General features: G+C 35.6%; 1 protein-coding gene across 2 annotated transcripts; it reads right to left on the reverse strand.

The window, feature by feature from the left end:
- Positions 1 to 700: 700 nt before the first annotated feature.
- On the reverse strand, positions 701 to 25,806 carry HDAC2 (histone deacetylase 2). 2 transcript variants are annotated; one of them, XM_087817567.1, is made up of 14 exons: positions 25,711 to 25,806; positions 18,365 to 18,477; positions 16,945 to 17,062; positions 15,292 to 15,366; positions 14,449 to 14,587; positions 11,849 to 11,990; positions 9,611 to 9,703; positions 9,426 to 9,534; positions 6,660 to 6,800; positions 6,310 to 6,418; positions 5,561 to 5,691; positions 4,528 to 4,683; positions 1,777 to 1,834; positions 701 to 1,074 (listed from the first exon to the last, which is right to left on the reverse strand). In XM_087817567.1, exons 1-14 carry the CDS (start codon positions 25,760 to 25,762, stop codon positions 1,044 to 1,046), a joined length of 1,467 nt encoding a protein of 488 aa, XP_087673693.1. In that variant the 5' UTR covers positions 25,763 to 25,806; the 3' UTR covers positions 701 to 1,043. The 2 variants fall into 2 exon arrangements, with proteins under 2 accessions (XP_087673693.1, XP_016073013.1); XM_016217527.2 differs by lacking the exon at positions 25,711 to 25,806 and adding an exon at positions 19,789 to 20,023.

The following is a 25,806-nucleotide window of genomic DNA, read 5'->3' on the forward strand; positions in this document are numbered from 1 at the left end:
GGTAAGATACGCACTAGTTTTCACAATGCTGGTTACTTCTGACGAGTGGGAGGGGAATTAAATGGCAAAGTATATAAGGAGTGCTTCAACTCCTTCTGTATAATTTTAAGAAATAATTTGAAGCAAATACACTAAAGGCATAATAAATCCAGGTGGATGAATAGTTATTGCAAAACCCCAGATGCTTTTGTGAATGCCTGAAAGACCTTATCAGTCACAGGGCTTATAGGGAAACATTTTTGACTGATCTTTTTCTAGAATTCTGTAATTTTTACTTCCATGTAATTCCTTGTCTACTTGGTATACAGTGGGGGTTGGCAGAGTCTGTATGAAAGTTACAGGTTCCTTCTCTGTTTATGGATTTCTTCTTTCAATTCAACATTTCCAATTTTGGGGAATCTTTGGTTCAGCTCAAAGATAATGCCTATATCTCAGTTGCCTATAGCTTATACTATTAATTTGAGAGATAAATGACTATAATGAAATGCCAACCTATAGAGGACAAGATGGTAGATCTTCCATTGCATTAAAAAACCCCCACAAAACTATTGTAAATACTCTTTCCTGAAGAAACAGTAAATGGATGTCTTTGAAATTGTAATCAGTATCTTTTACCTCATGTGTCTTCTGATTCTACAGAATTGGGTTATGTCATTTGTCTATGAAAAAAAATTTTGTTATAATAAACAGACAAAAACAATCCAAGTACAATTTTTTAATAAAGATAATTACAAAAGATGGAAAAAAATCAGCTCAGAAAGGCCAATTACTTCTTTAATAGATCAATTTTTGGACATAATAACTCACATCAATTTTAAATACTATCACATAAAGCATGGTGGAGAAAAGAAATTTTGCTTCATAATTAGAAACTCACACTACAACTTGCCAAGAAGAACAAAAACAAAAGCCATTTTGAAAATAAATACAGTCCATGCCAAAGTCGTATAAAATGAAGCCAGAAGTCTTCAAAAAGAAAACACTTTTCTTCCCAATATTTTCTCACTTTTTAATGTTTTCTGAATTTGGAGAGACTTTCAAATTCAAGGGTTGCTGAGCTGTTCTGATTTGGCTCTGTTAAAAGAAGCAATAGGAAATGTTAAAAACGGCACAATCTCAGTTTAAATACTCTGATCTATCAGGTCCTGCATGCTCATGCTGAGAAAAATGTAAGCTGATAATACTGCCTTGAGTGTGTCTGGAGTACTGACTACCTTAATCTTTCTACTAGTGGTTTTATAATCTTTTCCAAGTTATTCTATAAAGGCTAGCAAAAAATTACTTGTGGGCAAGCATTTAAATAAGCTTTCTGCCAATAAAAATCTCAATTATGCTTTTAAAAAATCTGTTATGCTAGCTCCATATTTCTTAAATTTACCCATCTCACAACAGTAAAAAATCATGTATACAGAAATAAGTACCATGAAAAACCATTAACTGTCTATATAAAAATGAATAGCAAAAAAGGTCTCGGATAAATTACATAAAAGAATACAAATGATTTATATTGGGTTATGATACTAATGGACTGGTCTTTGTGACTTAAGGCAAGCTACATAAATGACAGATGAGCAGCTAAGCAGATGACATATAAACTGGTTAAGATGGTACATGTTGTCTTATGGGCCAAAAGACTAAAATTCAAAGCATCTCACATAACTTACTGATGATGTTCTCAGGCTCAGTCCAATACATCTCAAAAGAATACATACCCAAGCAAATGTGCTTATTATTTGTATAGTATATAAAAACTACTAGATAAGAAATAAAATTTACCCTTTGGTATCTGTTTTTTCACCACTATTATCCTTGGATTTATCTTCTTCCTTAACATCTATAAACAAAAATTAGAAGAGATTAAAACCTATTTTGAAATATAAAATGAAGTCACTTTGAAATATAAAACATGTCATTTTAAAGTATACCTTACTTAAAATCTAAAAAGCTGCCATATTATATATCGCTATTTATGAATTCAGTAACTGAGGAAGCTCTGTGTTAGGTGCTGTGCTAAATGATAGAGGTTCACGGTATCCACACAACAACACAGTCTGTGTCCTTTTGGAAGCTTTGCTTCTGTGGATCACAGTACTGCAGCTGGAATATGTGCTGTGAGGAAGTTAAGCCAAGAGACACGAGCACAGCACTGGGTGATCAGAAAAGGTTATGTGAAGTAGTGACATTTGAAAGTTTCCTGAAGAACAGCTTTTGGGTTAAAATGGGAAGTATCTTGAACAGAGGGAAAACTTAAAAGAACTTTGAGACAAGAAGGAATTAACAGGTTGATGAGAAGAAATGAAAGACCAATATAGACTGGAGTATTGTCAGAAGAGGGGATAATTAGCTAAGATGAGCCCAGAGACACAGGAGAGGCAATATCCTATTGTTTATACCATTAGTGGTGTTTTGTTTTGTTTTTTAATGTTTTTATTGATTTCAGAGAGAGGAAGGCAGAAGGAGAGAGATAGAAGCATCAATGATGAGAGAGTCATTCATTGATCAGCTGCCTCCTATATGTCCCCTGCTGAGGATCGAGCCTGAAACTCTGGCATGTGCCCTGACTGGGAATCGAACCTCGATCTCCTGGATCACAGGTTGATGCTCAACCGCTGAGCCATGCTGGCCAGGCTATAACAATTAGTTTTTAACCCTCATTATAAATACTGAAACGAATATATTAATAAAAATGAAATGGTAGAAGTAACACTATACACTCAAGATTGCTAAAACATAGCGGTCCAAATGTGCTGAATATTTTCTTTAAATAAGCAAATAAACCAAAGTTGTGAGGCAATGATCTAATAATAAAGATAGAGGAAATTATAGATGTGTATTGCTGTTAAGCATTCTACATTTCAGGGGGCTGGTCTCAGCTAGAATACAACGTGGCAATATGGACATTAACATTTGTTTTGACTTCTGGCTTAATTTTGGATATGTAAACTTAAAAGTATGAAAACAAGATTGGGGAAGGAAAGAAAAGGAATGCCCTAACTTAGGTTTTAAAAAAGTTTTCTATGCTAATATTTCATCTGTAGGATGAGATATTTAACAATTGCAATGCCTTGTAAGAATCTTATTTAAAAAACTTTTAAAAAGCTTTTTAAAAAGTATCAATATCATCAACACAAGTATGAAGGAGGTAAAAACTATGATAAGATTAATCTACTACCAAGCCATTTAGCCAAATCAAAAGGTACTTTCATTTTTAGCTAACATAGCAATGAAAGACAAACACCCTAGTGCACCCAACTTTCTAGTTTGGAAGAAAAAGCAAAGAAAAAAAGATCTGAAAATGAGAAGAAACACCACGAAAAAGGACAGACAAGAAGATCTACTGACAATGAGGGGAAAAAAAAATTCCTAGAAAAATCCTACAGCTAAAGCCCAAGTCCTTCTTAGTTCAATCATAGCTAGAATTTCTGGACATCAAACAGTACAGAAGAGCAGAGTGAATCCATCACTGTATCTCTGTAATATACTGAAAGTTAAATTAGAAAATGGTAGAGAACAACAGCCTGTAGAAGAGTAAATCCATGAGTAAAAGAACAGAACTAGATGTGTCAAGATGTGCTAAGAATTCCTAACTGTAGCAACAAAGAAAAAAGAACCCAAGAGCCAGCTTACTTGCATAACTTCAATGGGATAGATACCGGGTAAGAATGCTGGCCCAATGCCTCCGAGTCAGCTTTCCACAGGCTACAGGGTCAAAATTAACATACCAACTAAAACTCATGCCCATCACCATTACTCATACAGGAGTAAGAGGTATCCATTCAGGAAACGCACCAACTGCTGAAAATACAGATATTTAAGGTGTTGCGTTCCCTAGCCATGAGCTCAATCTAGCAGGGAGATTATGTAAAATCCTGTAATGAAGATACTAAATTCTGAGGTAGGTATAAGTGCTCTGAGAACTTGGATAAAAGATAACAGATTCTCATAGCAATTTCAATGCCCTACAGCATCTATTTTCTCAATAAATAAGCTTACAGCATTTTTAAAAGTTAAGGCACCAGAAAGTAGTACCTCCTCCCCAAGCCCTTCCTATCCTTCCTCAGAGTTATGTTTTCTTCAATTTCTGAACAAAGTCTATCTGAGCTTTTCCAAAATGATCAAACTGGTCTAAGGATAATGAACTTCTTGTTTTATTCCCAGCAAATAAAGTTCATGGAGTTAAAAATTATCTTGAACTTCAGCTTTGCTCCCAGACTCTATAACCATAACCACTTTGTCTTCTCTCTTACCCGATCTGTCTCATAGTGCAATGTTACCTATGTTAAGCCCACAATGACCAAGAGAAGCTAATAAGGTCTCCTATATTATAAAGGCAAATGTGACTAATAACATTTAGAGAGCTCTCAATAAAAGATAGTTAAGAGCTAAGCACCACTTACATAGGAAAAAAGTCACCAAAGCAGTACCCATACCTCCATTTGTGTAACTGACTCCATCTCAAAAACTGCACTGCAGCTTACTTTTAAAAACTTAATTTTAAAACACATTTACCAAAAAAATAAACCTCACCAGCTTTTTTGTCTTCTGCTTCCTTCTTGTCTTCCTCAATTCTAGCTTTCTTTGCTCCTTTCTTGTGATCGGCCACATTTCTACGGCCCCCTTCTCCTTCATCCTCTGAATCTGAGAATTCTTCATCACAAGCTATCCGCTTGTCTGATGCTCGAACTGATGTAGAAAAATTTTAAATAAAAGTGTTGACAAAAGTAGTCATAGGTTTAATCACTGCAATAGCACACTCTTGTACAAATGTACTAACCAGCCACCACATTTAAAAGTATAGGATAACAGATACTTAATAACTTTAACATTAGAACTGAATGCATGGTTTGCTAAATACTAAAAATTTAGCTTTGATCTCTGAAGAAATAATTCAAACATAAAAAAACATTTGGAGAACCTTAAAAAACTTTGGAGGAAAAAAACTGTTCTTCTAATAGGTGAGGATGATGTCATTACTTAAAAAGTAACCTCTTGATTCAGGGCTGAGAAGGAAAGTAGACAAAATATGTGAGAGTCTATAGCAACAGGGTACCATTAGGCTATAATCCTAACAATCGTCTTAAGTGGAACGAGAGGCTGTAGCATCAAACAGAAGGTGTTTCAGGTTATTCAACTCACTCAACTTTAAACAGTTTATTTTTCAATTTATTCCCAAATGTACATAAGTGGGTAGTAGTTTATGGAAACTTTTGATCATATACAGGGGTAGGCAAAAGTTGGTTTACAATTGTCTGTGTGGAAAATAATACAATGATTAATAAATAATAATAAACTTTCACGTACTCACAACTGTAGACCTACTTTTGCCAAGCCTTGTATATAGTCAGTCATATAAACTGAAATCACTGACACTCAAATCAGTCTTGGAAACATAAGGAAGTTTTAAACTATGTAAGATTAAAAATGGAAGAGAGACAAAAATAACAGTATACTAATAAAACATGACCCACTGTGTTCTTGGGCAACTAAAACCTTCAGTTTGTAGTAGTGTTTTAATAAACCAGAAAAACGAAACAGAATACACATCAAGGCATTATCTTACTAGAAATCCTCTTGTCTGGATCTTCTCCGTCTTCATCTCCACTGTCTTCATGAACAGCATCTTCTGGAATAGCTTGCATTTGGACGCCAGGTGCATGAGGTAACATGCGTAAATTTTCAAACAAACGCTGTCTAAATTACACACACAAAGTTATTAGACCAAATTCATTTTCTTTCAAGTTCCTTTTAAATGTTAAGAGGAAACAATAAGCAAACCATTTCCTCTTTTATTTAACTTTACCTATGAGTTAAAGTAACAAATTCATTGAGCACTGATACTTTACATATTATGAACCCATTCAATCCCCAAAATTTACAATGAAAGTACTACTTCATCTCCATATTTCATTGGTTAGAAAATATAAATACGAAGGCAAATTAACCTGCCAAATGTCACAGACCTAGTGTGTGGAAGAGAGAACACAAACCTAGGCCTGTATACTACAATGTCTATGAAAATACATTTTGTTTCACTTCCATGTAAAACAAGAGTATAAAATTTATAGTGCCCCTTGCAAATTAAAAACTGATTTTAACTGATAGAAAATGAAAATATTATTGAGCCATGAAGCCCATATATTTTCCATTATGTCTAAAAATTAAACCCATAATCTTCAGGTTTCAAATGCTTTTGAAAAAGACAAAGGAAATATCTTATGTATAAAACTAAAATGACTTACAGTATTTGGCCTTCTAAAGGTTCCTAAAACTATACCAAATGTTTATCAAAACAATTCACTGATGTCTTACTTTATCTTTTCCATATATTCTGGAGTGTTCTGGTTTGTCATATTTGAAGGACTAATATGCAGTTTGAAGTCTGGTCCAAAATACTCAAAGTAATCATTATATGGCAATTCTATTAAAAAACAGTGAAATAAAGTTACATATTAAAAGCTCAGTTTTTCACACAAATCCATGCACAAAAATCCAGATTCAACTTGAGAAATATTTCCAAAGAAAATGTTTAAAAGTGAATGCAAAGTGAATAATCAATTGACTATTCCATTTAGATGGTTTTGGAATCTACTGTAATCATCCAACCATCTATTTCTAAATACTGACAGTTTATTCAATAAAGATGTAATAAGAATACTTACCATTGGGAATCTCACAATCAAGGGCAACTGCAGTCTCATATGTCCAACAGCGAGCAACATTACGAATTGTGTATCCACCTCCCCCAAGCATCAGTAATGGTAAATTGAACGTTTTTACAACTTCTACACATTTAGCATGACCTAAGACAGAGATTTGGGTAACAATAAGTCTGCATTATTACAGCATGAAAAATAAAATTTTAAAAAGATAACATAAACAATTTTAATCAACCAAAATGGCTTTTCTAAATATTTTTAAAACAAGTAATATGTAAAAATTTCAAGAAATTTCTAGTCTAAAGCTTTTTTTAAAATCAAAACAGCTTTCACAATGATATATAAAACACAGTAAGACATAACTGGCTATTTTAGCAAGTGTCCCTGATAGAAAAGTCAAATATACAACTATATTAAGATTAAAATAGAAATCAAATAACACTGAAACATGCATAATGAAAAGATATCCAACAAAGTTTAACTGTAGGTTACCTTTAGGTAGTAGTATTACAGATAATTTTCTTATTAAGATTAGAAAATTAACACCTATTAAAAACAAGTTCAACAAATTTCTATGTGTAAAATTTGAATATAAAGTAAACCTAATATAAAAACAAAATATCTCCTTTGGATAAATGTCATAATTTAATAATCAATAACAAGTTACCAATAACTTTTCTTAGAATATCATCACTCAGACACAGAAGTCAATCTTTAAAAACAGAAAAAAAGATCCTTCAATTATAGAAGAAAGTCATGTTTGTTAAAGAATATTTGGGGGGGAGGGAAAGGTACAAAGAAATAAACTATGTAAAACTCCATCATCCGAATTTATTTTAAAAAATATTCCCTTTCAATTTTTTCTGAATTAACTTTTTAAAGTTTAGTGATCTTTCTTCTTGTAATTGTATATTGTGACATTCTCATTAAGTATTTTTCAGTAGCTGTATTATCATTCACAATCCAATTTTTATTGCTACTAGAAAAATATAGCTTTCTTGTATTAGATAAAAATTGTTTGGATGTTTTAAAAGATAAGACAGGAAGTTAACTTACAGACTTCCAAGTAACGATAGCTGGCTAAACAAATTTATTTACTTATCTCTCAAAACCCAATAAAAATGACTCTATAGGGAGATTGAGATGGAACACAACAGTAACATTATAAAGGTGGGAAGGAATGAACAAGAGGTAACTGACTTTAGCAGACCTGAGGAATTGGAATAGAGGATAACAGTGGAGAAAGTTTACAATCAAGTTTAAGATGTGAGATTACAAATCTCCTTATATGCTTTATTCAACTGAAATCCTATCAGCCAGTTAAAACACAGACTTATTGTTAAGAGTAAAATGCTGCAGTTTATAAAGCTTTGAGAACTTTCAAAGAGTTAAGAGAGAAAAACTGATTTACTTAAGAGTAAATTCGGTAGATCATTTTTGGATGATATACATTTTGAAGCAACAGATGGTTAGCAACATATATGAAGTTCAACAACATGAAACTACTATTTGACTATTGTTAAACTACCAAGAAAAGGGGCAATTAATTTCATACAGTTCAACATAAAAAGCAGAATAGATTATATCATAATCCTAATGTTGCCTGGTATAGCAGCAAGTATAACATTAAATAAAATAGCCTTTAATATCTGTACTTGGTTATTTAATTCCACTTAGGCCAACAGTCATTCTGGAAAAAGTTCTATTTGAGAATTCTTCACATCTATGAGAGAATTCAAAGCAGAACATCAACTTGTTACCTAAAAATTCGCAAGGAAAACAACTCCAAAATCATGTACCATATATCCATGATGAATTACTATTGAACCATACGTAATAAATTTTAAGAACTCATTAAGTAAAATTTCAGATTTATTCTTATTCCTTTAAAGTTAATTTCATAATGGTCTTTTTGTTTTTAACTCGTCTGGACTTCTATCATATGTTGATTTCAACACTTGATCAAATTTAAGAGTTGAAATCAACATAATCTCCTAATCTCCCACAGAACTTTTCTCAGGAAGCCACTTGAAAATGTGCTCCACCAAAATAAGAGACAAAATTAAGAGGAAGACAGAGGAAACAGCAATCGGGGTAGCCATGCAAGAGAAAGGCAAAGAATAGCTTACTTTCTACCATGTCTAGAAAGGATACTAATCCAAATAGGACCAGATCAAAAGGCTTGTTCCTCAAGAAGGTTAAACTGACAGGATACTTGATGCATCTGAACATAGGAAGCTATTTAGACACTGGTCATTTACTAATACGTAAAGAGAACATTAAGGAAATAAAAAATTGGACAGAAAGAGTAAGTTATAAAATAACGAAAAACTGATAAGCTGAAATGTACTTTTATGTTATTGATGATGCTGTAAACAGTGACTACTATACCAAAGTAGTGACTACTATACCAATGGTAAAACTGGAGATATTAGAAGGTTGTGTGCACACAGGGGATAAAGCGGTGAAAAGGAAGCAAATCCCTCTTCTTTCTAAACAGGAGGTGAATATACAAGGCTAAAATAAAAAATTTAAAGTAGCAAAGTTTGCAGGTTATTTAGAGAAAGTTACACACACCAAAAGAATCAACCAAAAATGCTGAAAATAGTTGCCCTGGTTGAGACTTCAACAAACCCTGTAAAACTATTCATGTATGAATATATACATAAATTTGACAAAATGAAAAAGACTTAAGACCTTACTGAAATAAGATTAATTGCAGTTAAACATACATAATTTCCTGGGATCATCACCCTTTAAATTGCTTACCTTTGACTGTCAGATTGAAGCAACCAAGTCTATCACCAGATAGTGAGTCTGCACCACACTGTAATACCACAGCACTAGGTTGATACATCTCCATCACTTTTGAGATAATCTATGTACAAAATAACACATGTTATTCTCTCTAAAAAGATTTTCAAATTCATTTCAAGTTTGAAAATAATACTTACAGGCTTAAATATCTGCCCATATGATTCATCATCTATACCATCTCTCATTGGAAAGTTGACAGCATAGTATTTGCCTTTTCCTGCACCAATATCCTAAAATACAGTGAAATAGAAGTTACAGAATATTTCATAATAAGACAGATTTTTTTATTAAAATATTTTTAAAAGATTAAAAGAAAACGTAACAAAAACCAATTCTGTATTCATCATGTAGATTGAGAAAGGAATACAGAATAAGAATAAGGGCATATTTTAACATTTATAGACTGCTTATAAAGCTGAAAAGAACCAATTTCAATTAATCTGTAATGATTATTTTGGGGAATTTAACAAACAGTTAAAGGCAATATTAAGTTACAAATTACATTAACCCCCAAAAGTCATCATAAACAGAATATGCAAAAAAAATTTATGAGTAGAACAATAGAAAATATACTCTGAGCCTTTCAAAGAACCCTGCAGAACAACGGTCTCGGTAATGAAGAATCCTTCTTGTGGTTCAAAATCTGGCATGAGTTTACTTATGATGAAAGAAAAGCCCACTTTCTTGAAGTTTTAATAGCTTCAGACTAAAGCATTAAAATCTGTTCTTTAATTGGGCTTGAAATAAATTTTTTTCTACTTGTTGAATAAGTACCACACTAGGCACTTAATACCTCCCAAAAGCAGCAAAGGAGAAAAGTTGATGGCTGGGATCCAGCTATACAGACACATAATATATACATACATACACATTATATATACACACACATATATACTTATTTGTGTATGTAATACATGTATGCGTATATGTATCTCCGAGTGTGTATATATGGATACATACACATATGTATGATATATTTCTAGAAGAGATGGGATAGGAGACATTTCTACAAAACAGTGCTTTAATACCACCAAGGACCAGGGGTGACTGATTCTTATGTGTTTTAAATTATGTCTCAATAAATATGAATCTTTAGGATTATTAACACTTGTACAAGTTCTCCCCTTCTCTCTCATGGAATGATCTTAGCTTGAAACCATAAAAAAAAAAAAAAAAAAAAAAAGAGCTTTATTTTATTCTTCAATATCAAGAGTGATTATGGCCCAACTTTTGATAAAGAAAAAAACGAGTGGAATTATACCCACCAAAAATTTAATTTAGATCCTTAAAGAAATCTAAATTTTTATAAAAGTAACTAAATACAAACTATACAAATGTAGATAAGTATTATGAATCCCTAGACTCCTGCACTAGAAACAGCTGAAATATTCCCTGAGACTAGGTATATCAGCAGTTATCACTCTGGGCTGGCAACTCAGAGCTGCTGCCCTTGTTGGACCAAGTTTTATCCCTTTCGGTTTCACCATCACAACTATTACTGAAAGAGCATCAACTTGTGGTCAAATAATGAAAAGTCAAACATTTGAAGAATACTTTAAGGCCACACTAAACTTTTGGTTGCTAAATAAACTACAATGACATATCAATTTGAAAAATAACAAAACAGTTTAGAATTAATGTTGAATGTTATGCTAAGATAAATCCCCATATAATCCAGGCAACTTAAAAACAGCTGTTTACATTTCTAAATTAAACTTCAAAATGCTTGTGGTTTGGTTAAAAAACAAAAACAAAAAACTCTAGTGAAGCAAAAAAACCAGGATTTGACCTGTGGTTTTTACATTCATGAAATACAAGAGTATCAAATGAAAGAAGATAACAGATACATAATACATATAAATGTATTAATATGCAGGCAGACAGGATAAGCTATGGTATTTTCTCTCCCTAAAAGGTATCTGCTACAAATTTCAGAAGTCTAAAAAAGAGATTAAAATTAGGCCTATTAAATCAAGACCAATCATAAAAGGAGGGCAATATAAGAACCTAAAAAAAGACTTAGTCAATTATTTTATTCTAGCAATGTTTCTAATCAATACCAGCGTAGGCTACCAATAAGTAGGTATTGAAGTTTCAAACTGAACATCAAGAAAACTGTTTCTTGCTTTTTCCATGTTCAAAAATATTTATTCAGCCAAACAAAATAGTTGAGCAAAAGAAAGTCCTGTAAGTTCTCATTAAATTTTTGCTTATAGCAAGCAAAACTGAATTCTAGCAGATGTTATAGCATATGACGTGACTCAATTCTCCATATAAGTTTCAAATTAGTGACTCAGGAAAAATATTAGTTCAGGTATAGAATTACTAGCCTCCTAGGTTAATCTCATATTTATCCAGACAGAATTCAGTCATACCCTCAAGTCTCCTGTTCCAGGAAAGTATTCCCCATATTTATGGAATGATACAGTCATTACACGATCTGTTGTATAAAAAGCTTCTTCAACACCATCACCGTGATGGATATCAATATCAATATATAAGACTCTCTGATGATACCTGAAAAGAAAGCCGTAACTAAGTTATTTAAAGATTTTAAAATGGAAAAAACCACCAGAGATTCAGAAAACCTATCTTGAGCTCTTATTAAATTCCAGAATGCTTAATCCCTTTCTTACTTTGTTTTTAGTCTAAGAGACCATTCATACACCTTAACTTATAACTTGAGCCTCAGGCCTCTAGATCCTCCCTTTAGACCCAATCTAGGGGAAAGTGTACTTGCTGAGAAATCTGTCCTATTCTATGCTTTAAAAACAAGCACACATTTTTATATATTAACAACTTAAGATTATACCATATTTAAGACTGTTACTTTAAAACATCTCTCTAGTAAATATTCAATCTTATAAAATAGGGTTTGGCAAAGTATGAGCCATACTCCAAATTTGGCCAATGGCCTCTTTTTGTATAACCTTTGAGATAAAAATAGTTTTTACATTTTTAAATGATTAAAATATAAAATCAAATGTCTGGCTGGCGTGGCTCAGTGGTTGAGCACTGACCTATGATTCAGGAGATCGCAGTGCAATTCCCAGTCAGGGCACATGCCCAAGTTGTGGGCTTGATCCCCAATGAGGGGCGTGCAGGAAGGAGGCAGCCAATTAATGACTATCTCTCATCACCGATGTTTCTCTCTCTCTCTCCCTTTCTCTGAAATCAATACAAATATAATTTTTAAAAAATCACTTAATAAATAAATAAAATCAAAACAAGAATATTCTGTGCTATGTGACGAATGAATGATACTAAAATTTCAATGTCCAAAAATAAAATGTTACTGAAACATGGCCATGCTCATTTGTTTATGGACTGTCTATGGCTTCTTTCGTGCTTCAACTGCAGAGTTGAGTTGTCATGACAGAAATCATAAGTGGTGCTCTTATCACTTCACAGTGCTGCTTGGAGCACTACAAATCCCAGTAATGCAATTATAATTCAAGTGCATTTTAAGAGCCACATGCATCACAAACAGCCACACCTTATTACCAGTGCATACCCATGTCAATACAAGTAAAATGGAAAGGGAACTTCAAATGTCATGTGTTTAAGGCACAGTGAAGTGCAGATTATCACTGAATTAGATGGCAGAGCACTGTGTTTATTTTAAAACAATATCACAGCTGTGTTAAAAGAATACAATATAAATTGACATTACCAGACTAAGTATTCATAATATTCTTTTAAAAAAAATTTTTACTGATTGATTCTGAGAGACGGAGGGAGGAAGGGAGGGGAGAGAAAGAGAAATATCAATTTATTGTTCTACCTATTTATGCATTCACTGGTTGATTCTTATATGTGCTCTGACCAGGACTGAACCCACAACTTTGGTGTATTGGGATAACACTTTAACCAACTGAGCTACCTGGTTAGGGCAAGAATATCCTTAACTCACAGGAAAGTAATATTCAGAAATGTTAGAATAAAAAACACAGTGTCTCATCATAGCAGAATTTCTTCATAAAAATAAAGCTGTGAGAAAAGTTTGAGTGGCTCATAAGCTATTAAGCAACAGTCAATTAAATCACATTTGACTGCACCAATTTAAGAAATGTGTCCAGAGAAGTAAAATTAAACTCGTTTAAGACTATTAGTATGTGAGTAAGAACTGTTGCTTAAAGATGAAAACACAGGAACCAACATCAATAGTGAATTAAAAACAAGGCAGGGATTTCAAGCACTTTTCCTGGGCTCTTCATTAGTCAACAGACACTGCCCAGTAGTTTGAGGAGTCAATACCAAACTTTAAGTAACTGAAAAATCAGCCTCTATAAATAGTATGCATGGAGTAACTACAGGCAACACATTCAAAGGTGAGAAAACACTAATTCACTACAATATGAAGTGAAATTTGCTAAGATGTGTTATGATGGATGATCCAAAAAAAAAAAAAAAATCTAACTTTGTAACTCCAAATTCCTATGTACCTTTCTAGATCTCTCTCTCAAGCTATAGTCAAGAATATCTACCTTTAAAATTAATTTCTAAGCAACTTAAGGATAATAATATCCGTTTTTAGAGAACAGGGAGCCCCATTCTACAAAAGCTAGGCAGTTATCTACATTTAATTCAGTAAGTAACCAAATTTTCTATAACACAGGTTTGAAATATTTGTCATCAAGTCAAAACTAACAAAATGTTAGAACATAAACTTCCAGGGTCATGTCATTTTTCATTAGTTGAAACTGTAACTCAAATCTAAATTGCCAAACTAGTTCTAATATTTTTTAAAAGGGTACCTTATGGGAGTTTTAGATATTTATACGCATTTCTCATTCTTAATAATCCAAGGGTTAGAATTTCCTATTATTTCTACAGTGGTCTATAATAAATCCATCGAAGATACACCATTAACTATTTTCAACATGTTTACTTTTGATATTGTTTTAAAAAGCCAGATTTTTGTTTTAATTAAAATACTTTTTCATAGGAAAAATATTAACACAAATTAACTTACTTAAGTAATTCAAGGATGGCAAGCACAATATCATTAACATAACAGAATCCTGATGCTTCCGATTTCTTAGCATGATGTAATCCTCCAGCCCAATTAACAGCCATATCAGTTTGCTGTCGGTTTAACTTCACAGCCCCAGCTAAGAAAAAAGACAGGATAGACTTTTAAAATGTTTAAAATAAAAAATTAGCATAAAGAGACAAAAGCCCTATAGAAAAGAGTATGACATGGGTAAGCCAAGAGTTTAAAATTATAAAAGGCAACAGTCATTCTTTAAGGCTCTCATAGTTAGCAGTTTCTTTTTAGGTAAATAAGTATCTTTCTCCAGCTGTGATCTGATTAAAGAAGAGCATATATGGAAAGTGGTAGTAACAATTGTAGCTAGAGTAACACAATGGCAGCTAGGAGAGGAAGGAAAAAGAAGTCTGTAAGTGAAAATGAAATGGCAATAAGAAACTAAAAACGAAAAAAGAAAAGTTGGAGTCATTATGATAAAACATGAGGGGGGTGCTTTTGCTTTAAACAAATAAACCAAGAGCCTGGCCAGGCGTGGCTCAGCGGTTGAGCATCGACCTAGGATCCAGGCAATTGGGGTTTGATTCCCGGTCAGGGCACATGCCCAGGTTGTGGGCTCGATGCCGAGTTGGGGGCATGCAGGAGGCAGCCGATCAATGGCTCTCTCATCATCGATGTTTCTATTTCTCTCTCTCCCTCTCCTTTCCTCTCTCTGAAATCAATAAAGATATAAAAAAAACCCAAAAAACAAAAAACAACAACAAATAAACCAAGAGATACATACCAAGTGTAAATCAACTTTAAGTCTGACTGAATCAGGACACTTACCAACTGAGCCACCAGTTGAGAGCTGACAAAATTCAAAGAGTCCATCAAACACTGGACAATCTTCTCCAACATTAACTGTGAAAGATGGGTTTCATTAATTTCAATCCATTCTATGAATTACTATAAGCCTTTCCTACAAATACTTTATTTGATGCAACCATAAAACATACACACATCATGGTAGTAATCTAAAGGTTGCAATTTAAAAATATAATTTATCATTTTATCCAATATAACTAAAGTGTTATATGTGGAACACCACGACCAAATCTTACCAAGATTATTTGTGGACTATCTCTGCTCTATTAACAAGAAATTTATATTTTTATTACATTAAAACAGGGACTTAAATTTTCTAGGCATCTGTCAAATAAACGACAATAAATTAACCAAGATTCTCAAAAATTTAAGTAACTTCAACTGCATCATGATTTACTTTTTAAAAAACTCCTAAGTACACAGCACATCTTAGTGAGTACTAAAAAGATGTAACAGCTGGTTGCCTATGTCCATGGCTAACCGTGACCTTAAAAAATAGTAAGAATTAACTAGGTTCATAATAGTCAAGACATAGAAGGGGCACTTTAAGGCACAAGAAAACAAAACATAAATACACAACACTTCAAGACATATTTAATCCTTAGTTCCTTAGTACTGAGAGAATGAAAGGGACATAGATGTGTGTGTACAACAGATTCTCAGACTCTCCCCACCCCTCGAATTACAGCCTTTTCAATAAGGGTCATTATTTTATATATAGCTTTGCAGACCCTTAATTTACTAGCACCATAATGAATAAATTTTAGTTTCTTACTCCTCAGATATGATCACAAACTTATTACAACTCAGTATTATGTAAGTTTTAAATCAATCTTGTTAATTCATTTGCCTAGGGCTATTCATGGCTTCTTAATCTAAGCCTAAATGTCCATTGAAAAGAGATAATATCTATTCTGTTTACATTATAGCATTTTACTGAATAAAATATACAACAGAAATTTTATCAGGTTCTAAGAGTAAGATTTCTCACAACTACACTTAATTTAGTATTATTGAAACAGTTCATTTAAAAACAATTATCACTGAAGTCCATCAATGAAAACAGTGATGAGAATATAATCCAGTATCAAGCTTTAAAAGACACTGTTCCAATCATTTTAGGATAACATTTTGCATTCCACCTTCAAGCCAACTAATCTGTAATAATATATTTTTATCTATAAAAGAGAACATTATGTAGAAGAAAAGCTTCATTTATATCACAACAAAGGGAAGTAACAGAGCACATGTATTGTACTCCAGATTAACTAAACCACACAAATAGAACACAAGAGGTATATACACCAGACTAAGGACAATCAAAGTATAATAGTCTCAAAGCAGGCGAGTGAGGTCTCCCTAGTAACAGCCATTATCCCAAGGTTAACATGGGACCAAAGAGCAGGGGAACACCGAGGTAGCTCTTTGGCAGTTTGGCAGGCCAATAAGCTTCAGAAGGTTGTTTTTTTAAAAGTAGGTTTAATATTTTTACATTGACATTTTATGTCAATAAATAATTAATATTTTAGATCAGGAAAAATAGAATTATAAAGTCCTAAAAATACTTATTTTTACTTATCAATACTAATATATACTTTTAACATAGAAACGTACATCTCTGCATCTGCTTACTATACTCAGACATGTTATCTGGTCTTATTGAACGTAGAAATTTGATGTACTCATCACTGTGGTATTTCGTCATTTCTTCAGCAGTGGCCTTATGGGGCCTCTGTGGAAAAAAAGAAAAAAGTTAGAATTGTGGAATTACAACTGGTTATATCAAGAGTTATCATACACAAAGTACACAATTTCCCCTAACAGTCCTCTCAAAAGAACTAGGTCTTCCAGAACAAAATAAACTCCAAAGCTAATCTAAATTTACACAGGCAGGTTTTAGGAAAATAATCAGTTCGAAAGCTAATTCACACTCCTTTAAAAGCATTAGGACTAACACAAACTATGACTTAATCACTCCTTTTATTTTAGTGGAAATGGGTCAACCCTTATGAATCAAATCCATGTTCATAAACGCTACTTTCTTTTTCCATTATAAACCTGCTCTGCACCTACTGAATTTACCAATGACCTCCCAGAGACTCACTCTCCATTATAAGTCTTTGTTCACAATCTCTCCTCCTTTTCTTTTGCCAACCCAAATCGTCCTTGTTCCGAAGAACTGTTTCATTTGACACACTTCTTCCACAAGGCTTTCTGATTGAAAGTCTTATCCAACTCCTCCACTTCTCTAAATGTCCATATCCAAAGAAAATAACTCACACATATTCCCTAATACTGTTAACTGCTTCCCCAAATAGAATTGTTGTGTCTTGTATCTGTTTATATATAAGCCTATCTTTATCTACAAAAACATTTAAGGCAGTTGTTGTATCTTACGTTATTTTGTACTGTTTGTCCACCAACTGTGTTCCATACAACAATAAATATTTGTAGGATTAACTTTCTCTGTAATTCTTCTGTAACAGTCCCAAATCAATTTTTCAGCAGCACAGACAGATCAACAATTATAGCAGCAAAAAAATTTAGTATGCTAAATAGAGTTGTTCTCCAGAAACGTAAAAATCTGGGGTAGGGGAAACTATTTTTTTAAAACATATACCTTTACTGATTTCAGAGAGAGGAAGGGAGATGGAGAGAGAGAGATAGAAACATCAATGATGAGAGAGTCACTGATCGGCTGCCTCCTGTAAGCCCCTGACTGGGGATCGAGCCCGAAACCCCGGCATGTGCCCTGATCAGGAATCGAATGGTGATCTCCTGGATCCTAGGCCGACACTCAACCGCTGAGCCACGCCCAGCCGGGCTAGGGGAAACTTTCTAAACTGTGTTTAAAAAAGGAGGCTATAGGTCCTATACTTACACTCAGATTTCTCTGAATAAAGCAAAATGAGAAGTTTCCATTTTCTTCTAGACCTTTTCATCTGCTAAATACCCTCTACCAAGAGGAATAATAATGTTTCACAGTAGTTTTAAAAAAAATCAGTGCTGAGTATTTACCAAAAGGTATACTCACATATATTTCCATTTTTCTATATAAGCCATAATTTAGCAGCAAGTTATGGGTCATGCGGATTCTATGAGGTTTCATAGGATGGCCTTGTCCATAGTAATAATTTCCAATATCACCTAAAACAGAAAAGAGACAAAGTGAACAATACAAATAAGAGAATCTTCATGAGCTATGTAAGTTTATGTATGTTCACCATTAAGAGGCATTTACCACCTGAACAAGATTTAAAATCCTAAATGATGTATTTTATGACTCCATTAATATATTTATAGATTAAGACAAGCAAGCTTTTCTGACTTCGTTTAAAAAAATTTCCCATTTAGGATTAACCCAAATGAAATACTCTTAACTCACAAACATAGTTTCTGTTCCTTAAAGTGATACCTGCTTTTAGTATTCGATGGTAAATTCAAATGCTTAAGGTAAATTATCTGGTATGATTTTAAAAGTTTACAGCAAATACGTATTACTTCTTGGATGACTTACTGGTATCCCAGAAATCTCTTACAGTTAGTATTATGGGGACTAAAATGTTTTATACCCATCAGTCTGTAAGGAAAATTTTAGTAACTGAAATGTGGGTCCTAAACAAAAGTTTTTCTGATGATATACTCATGACAGTTTCCAAGGTAATTAGGGTATTCTGTCTTATTCTTCACCACTGAAGTTACAATTCCTAGCCTATCTTTTTATAATATCTTAAAACTTATGCATAAGATTTATTTTAAAATAAACACCAAAATCACACATTCATCTACAAAATTGCAATGAAATCAATACTTTTAGGCAAAGCACTAGTGTTTCTGTAATAAAGTTTTAAGGAAGCCTCTTAAATATATAAACTATTTTCCTAATGTAGTGGACATTTTTCACAATAGCCTTTATTAGAAATTACTTTTAGTAGTAATTTTAGTTTTAACTAAAGCAACTCCAAAATTTTGTTAGCACAGCCAAGCTGATTTTAATGCCTTGAAATCATTTATTTCAACTTGAGTTTATATAATAAATGCTAAGGATAAATGCTGTCATTTACTCACCTTCAGGATCAAAACATGTTTCAAAACTCCTGCCTAAACACACACCTTTGTTTGTTTGTTTAGGGGAAATGGAGAACTCAAAAAACTTGTTTCTCGCTTTTATATATTTGATAATAATCTAGGATGAATGTTCACTTTTATTAATACACTTGTTTCTAATAACATACTACTTGATTTTATTGATATCACACCTCTAATTTACTTAAGAGTTCATTTTCAAAACAAGCTCTCTTCTGAAAACAATTCATATATACATGGTTATAAAGAAAGCCACCTTTCCCAACAACAACGCTAGGACAACAAAGACAAGTAGCAAAGCAGGGCTGGGGGGAGGTGACACCCTCTGTATTTGTCACAATTCAGAGGCTATAAATCCAAGAAACAATTTACCTTCCAAGGAAAGATCTGCTATAAAGCTCTGTCCTACACGGTGGCAGTACATAGAGTTCCTTGAAAGCAGACTGATCTCAATGAATTCTTAGATATGGAAAGCCCACTAGAGTTACAAAACATCATGTATACAAGTTAGTGCAAGGAAGGTATTTCTAAGTTACCATCACCACCAAAGATCGTGAGAAGAATAAAGAAACTCTAGTCTTCACATAACTTCCACCTGCCCCTATGTAAGAATTACCGAAATGAAATGTTTCTAACACTATTATATCTTAAGATCAAATACTCCGGTTATGGACATACTGAAAATCCAATGAAAAGCCACCAATAATCTAATAATGGGAAAGACCCCAATAATCTGTATAGGACAGAATCACTTAACTGCTCAATCTAGAAACTTCAAAGTTATTCTTTATTCTGTACCACCATCACTCAGTTCCTACTCTATCAACAAGTTTTATTGGTTTTACTCCCCAAACGTTCCTTAAATGTATGCGTCCATATCTGGCAGCCGAAACCATTACATTTTATGTGGACCAACATGCAATTAATTCTTGCTTTTAGTCTTACATTCTACCACTCTTTATCATCCTTTCTCCACTTCCAAGAGTTCACTCTACTTAAAAACCTTAAAATGCTTTTTGAATCTCTTACCACAAAGTCTTGTGTGGTCTGGCCCTTTACTGCCTAGCCTGGCACCCCATGGCTCCCCCATGTCTTCCTCTTGGCTTCTCTTTGGTTAAGTGCACCAGGTTCTTTCTAACTACCAGGCCAGTGCAGTTTGCAGTGTCTGAAGAATCTGTCCAGCAAGTGAAAGGGGCTTCTAAAGACGTATTTTTCTCTGTATACTTTAAGATCTTCAGTATTATACCCTTTAGATCATTGGAATACTGGTTCCAAGCAGAAAAAAACTTTTATGGTTCGCCCATTCTCTTCCTTCAGGCCTTACTTTGTCTGATTCTCTATAAAGATATCTTCTCTTACTATCTCACATACAGTCTTTTATTTCCTTCTTAAGACTCAAAAAATGTTTTGCCTACCTCGCACATAGTAGAGATTTTAAGCCCATTTAGTATTTCTGAGCCCAAAACTGACTTCATGGACAAATATAAGCCAACTGTTATTATTAAAACAGAGAGAAGACTTTTTAACCAGTATAAACATCCTTTTACTTGAACTTTTAAATCTGGCCTCATCCATGTTCCAATACTATTATGATTGCTACCTCCTCCCTAGTTCCAGCTGTTTCCTTTAAGGATTTGTCAATAGAAGCATTTAGTTTTGTAAAAGGGAAAGAAATAATTACTAAAACTTTTTTTTTGTGGCAGTGAAAATAGGCCGACTCCTGTGTCACCAGGGGCGGGGGGTAGGTACCAGGTGCTGACCTCTTCTTGCACAATAAACTCGTCAATGTGGAAAGGATAAGGGGTGGACTGAGGTGAACAGGGATATCAGTCTACTTTCACCACAAAACAGACAAAATACCGCTCGTCCTGCCTGTCTGTAACTCACTGGTTGTTAAGAATTATAATGCTGTATGAAAGTGCTCTGTGTGTAAAAATACAAGGAATTAAACATGTATTCATCAATAATTTAAAAATCCTTTACTTTTTCAAAGTTTACATGGTGGAGGTATAGACAAGCAAAGCACTCTGGCATCACGAAGCTTTTATTGCTGTGGGAAGGAAGACAAGTTAGGCGGCGCAAGTGACAGGAAGAAAAGCAGTGCTGGGGTTAAGGCAATAGGGGAAAGGCTGATGGGAGGAAATCTGAAGGAAGTAAATGGTACAGAGGACCCAAGTACAGGAAAATCTCAGTCTTATTTTAAGAGTTATGTTCAACTATGGTTAAATAATGTCGTGTAATTAAGACCACTGGTATTTATGATCTGCTGCTGTAATTCACCCAGCACTCTGATTTATTCCCAGAGAAATTATTACCTATTTTATGAATAATAAAGATTTATACTAGAGCTAAGAACCCAAGCAGTTGTATTAAAGGGTATCTAGCAAAAGACTTTGGCACTATGGTTATAAATGGAAGTCTAAGAAAATTTGTTAATAGTTGGCTGCGAAGTAGAATTCTTATACAGTAATCTGCTACAGTAAACTAGGAGTATATCAGGAGGCATGATCTTGGTTAACTTTTATATTCTGTCTCTGTATAGTGTTGAGTGCTTTTCTCTGAATCACTTTTCTCCATACATTTTAATATACTCTATCAGATGAGGAAAAAATAGAGCACAGACCAGTATGTGCTAAATTATATAAATTATGTATATAGTTGACTCTTGAACAATGGGGGGTGGGTGGATTAGGACATGGAACCCCTCCCATGAGCAGTGGAAAATCCACCTATAACTTCTGACTCCCTCAAAACTCTATAGTACTCCCTTGGTATCTGCAGGAGATTGGTTCCAAGATTTCCCCCACCCCACCATAAACACCCAAATCCCCAAAAGCTCAAGTCCCTTATATAAAATGACATAGAACAGTGCATATAGTTGGCCCTCTGCATCCACACAGATTCCCACCTCAGACTGAAAACAGTTTTCATTTAGTGGTTGGTTGAATCCACAGATATGGAGTACCCTCTGTATTTATTGAAAAAAAGTCTGTGTATAAGTGGATCTGTACAGCTCAAATGGCAACTGTATATGTAACCCTATTATATTGTATACATAGTAAAACAGGCACTAAATGTGACTGATATGTTTAAGTTAAAACAAAGAATAGCTCACACTTCTAGATAAAGGATTAAAAACATTGTAATCATGGTCTAATACAGCTTGGTTTGCTAATTACATTTAAGTTCTGAAATCATGTCATTTTAAAGCCAGAAGGGAGTTCAGTGACTGAAGAGCTGTATCTTTTTACAGATTATTGATAATCTTGCAGTATATACAACAAAATGGCCAAGTTTTAGAAATATGTGTTTGGAAACTTTGGAGGCATGAGTCAATAGCTATGAGAAATAAGAACAATTCTCTTAACTTTTCCCAAAGGTTAAAGGATACCTCACTCATCAGTGCTTTGAGGTTCACTTGGAACCAGCATTCCAATGATCTACAGGGTATAGTGCTGAAGACCATAAAGTATACAGAGAAAAATACAAATCTTTAGAAGTCCCTTTCACTTGCTAAACAGACATCCTGTCTGTGTCACCAAGAGTGTGTTTAACGGTCCCAGTAAGCCTAAAGGTAGGATTCCTATGGTTACAGAATTTGGTACTCCATTCTTTTTTAAATCTTTCTTCCATTTTCCTCACCAACAGATTAAAAACAGCTAATTTAGGCTGGCAGACTATTCAGGCCACTACCCACTCCCAATCTAATCCATGTTGTACACCTTCTAGTCATAGAATTCTGTGGTGCAGTAGTTGCTTTACTTGCATCCTTTCTTCACAATTAAAAAAAGAAAAACCCCTACTACTGCTACCTTTATATGTAAGCTAACAAAATATAGTTTTTTGGTGATAAAAATGTAAGCTTTTGGAATTAATTGTGCAAAGCCTAGCATACTATCACATGCTAATAACTGGCACAATACCAATCCAATTTAAGTTTCTGCAAAATATTTTATAAGCTCTTCTCCCCCAAAACCCCAAAGACTATTCCAAATGTCAGCAACTACAAATTCCACTGTAAAAATGAGCCAAGGAGGAACCACAGACCAATCACATATAAGCTAATCAGAAATTTCCAAACATTCAATTATACAGCTGTTGTTGGCGATCAGGTAAAGCAGCTAAATGGTCTACAATAAAGTATTGATTAAATCACAATCATGAGACTTAAATTATTTCCACTCTTCCAATTTACCTATCAAGCGTGCATCCGGCCCTTGGGACCAGTGCTTGCTCCCATTTCCTCAACAAAGACTCAATATAAATGGGTCCAGGAACCAACAGCTGTTCATAAGACTGCTACTTAAGCTTGCCTCCTGGTTCTGCAGTTCAAGCCTGGTGACAAGTTACAAGCAGTTTACTTCTTTACAACCTATCACTGTCAACAGCAACAAACAGGTGCAGGAAGAGCCTTAGCACCAATTCCTCCAATTTTTTTAGACCATTCTCCTTTAAACTCTGACAAGAACAAATCTCTAAATCTTAGAAACAATACAATTTTAAAAATTAACTTACACACATGGTTATTAACTTTCCAATGTGATGGGGGGGGGATGCCAGGCCAGGGTTTTGCCAGTGACCCCAAATATGCATGAATTCTTAAAGAACTAATATTAAGAAACTTTAATAGTTGATGTAAAATTAAAATGTAATCCCATCTCCACTCCATGGGGGCATAATTTCAAACTAATTTGTATCGCACATATATGCAGTACTCTAAAAAAAAAAGGTTTTTAAAATATGGCTGTTACTATTTAGTACTAGCTACCAAATATCAGACAATTTAGATTTCTTCTGCAAGATTTTAGATTTTCCACAAATGACCCAGGTGGTTATTTTATATAAACAGGCCAATTGAAAAGATACAGTATGCCCATTCTCTTTCTTTCTTTTAATGTATCTTTATTGATTTCATTGAGAGGAAGGGAGAGGGAGAGAGAAACATCAATGGTGAGAGAGTCGCTGATTGACTGCCTCCTGGACACCCCCCACTGGGGATCCAGCCCTCAACCCAGACATGTGCCCTGACCTGGAATCGTAGGGTGATCTCCTGGATCCTAGGTCGATGCTCAACAGCTGAGCCACGCCCAGCCGGGCCAGTACGCCCATTTTCAAATTACGATTTACTCTGACCTAATCCTCTAAGGTCTTTCCACCTCTATAAGACTTTGTGATTTATAATATACCAAAAGTAGGAAACAGCTTCCAAAATTGAAACCCTCAAATTAAAACCTGAATTTTATAACTTTATGTACCGTGAGCTCAAGCTGACTTGACTATTCAGTACTTCTGCACTACTCAAAGTTTCCCTACACCAGGACTGCCGCCGCCTAGAAACAGCTTCCACGAGCAAGAAGCCGATGCTCTCCTAAACCTCCGGAGCAGGGTGGCATTTCCTGATCGAACAAAGAGCAACAAAGGAGCGGCTGGTAACCGCCCGACCGCGAGGCAAGCCAGGACCCATCGAGTGGCAGCCACAGCACCACCAGCAGCGGCTCCACCTTTCCCTCCCGCCGTCCTGCTTCCCGCGAAGACTGACTCAAATTCGAAAACCTTCATTTTTATTGAGGAAGTGAGCGAAGCCTTTTCATTTGAATGCTGAGAAAGTGGCGCTCGAAGAACCCGCGAACAAAGGAGAGGCGACGGAGCCCACACAACCCAGCGGTGCGAGCGGGTCCCCCCCTCGGGGCCGACCCGGGTGGCGAGGCCGGGGCGAGGCTGGAGGCGGAGGCAGGAGAGGGCGCCGGGGCCGGCCAGAGGCGGGGAGCGGGGAGCCGGGAGCCGGGAGCGGGGAGCCGGGAGCCGGGAGCGGGGAGCCGGGAGCGGGGAGCGGGGAGCCGGGAGCCGGAGCAGGAGCGGGGGGGCCAGGGGGCTGAGGGGCGGAGCTCCCGAGGCCCCGGGCTTTGTGTGGAGTCTGGGCCGGGGTAGATGTTTCGACCTCGAGGGCGGGGGCGGGAGACCGGAGCAGGGCACCCCAAACCTCCGCTCCCAGGGCGGCGGGCGGGAGAGACGCCAGGGAGGGCGTTCCCCATCCCAGCACCGCGAAGCCGGGCAGGCCGGCGCCGTCCCGGGGAGGACCGGGAGGGGACAGCGGGGCGTCCCCCGGCTCCGGAGTCCCCCGGGCGGCTCCGCCGAGGCCCCACCGGCCGCGCCGGGTCCGGACGGGTTAAGATGGGCTGAGCGCGGACCCCTCCTCCTCCCGCCCCTCAGCCCGGCGCCCGCCCGCCACGGCGGCCTCGGAGCCCGCGCCCCGGCCCCGCCGGCCCCCTCCCGCCCGCCCGCGCTGCCTCTCACCATCGTAGTAGTAGCAGACTTTCTTTTTGCCGCCTCCCTGACTGTACGCCATGGGCTCCCCGGCCACCGCCGCCTCCCGGCTCCTCCCGCTGCTGC

This window comes from Miniopterus natalensis, chromosome 5 (assembly GCF_054644295.1).
Source record: "Miniopterus natalensis isolate mMinNat1 chromosome 5, mMinNat1.hap1, whole genome shotgun sequence".
Lineage (NCBI taxonomy): Eukaryota > Metazoa > Chordata > Mammalia > Chiroptera > Miniopteridae > Miniopterus > Miniopterus natalensis.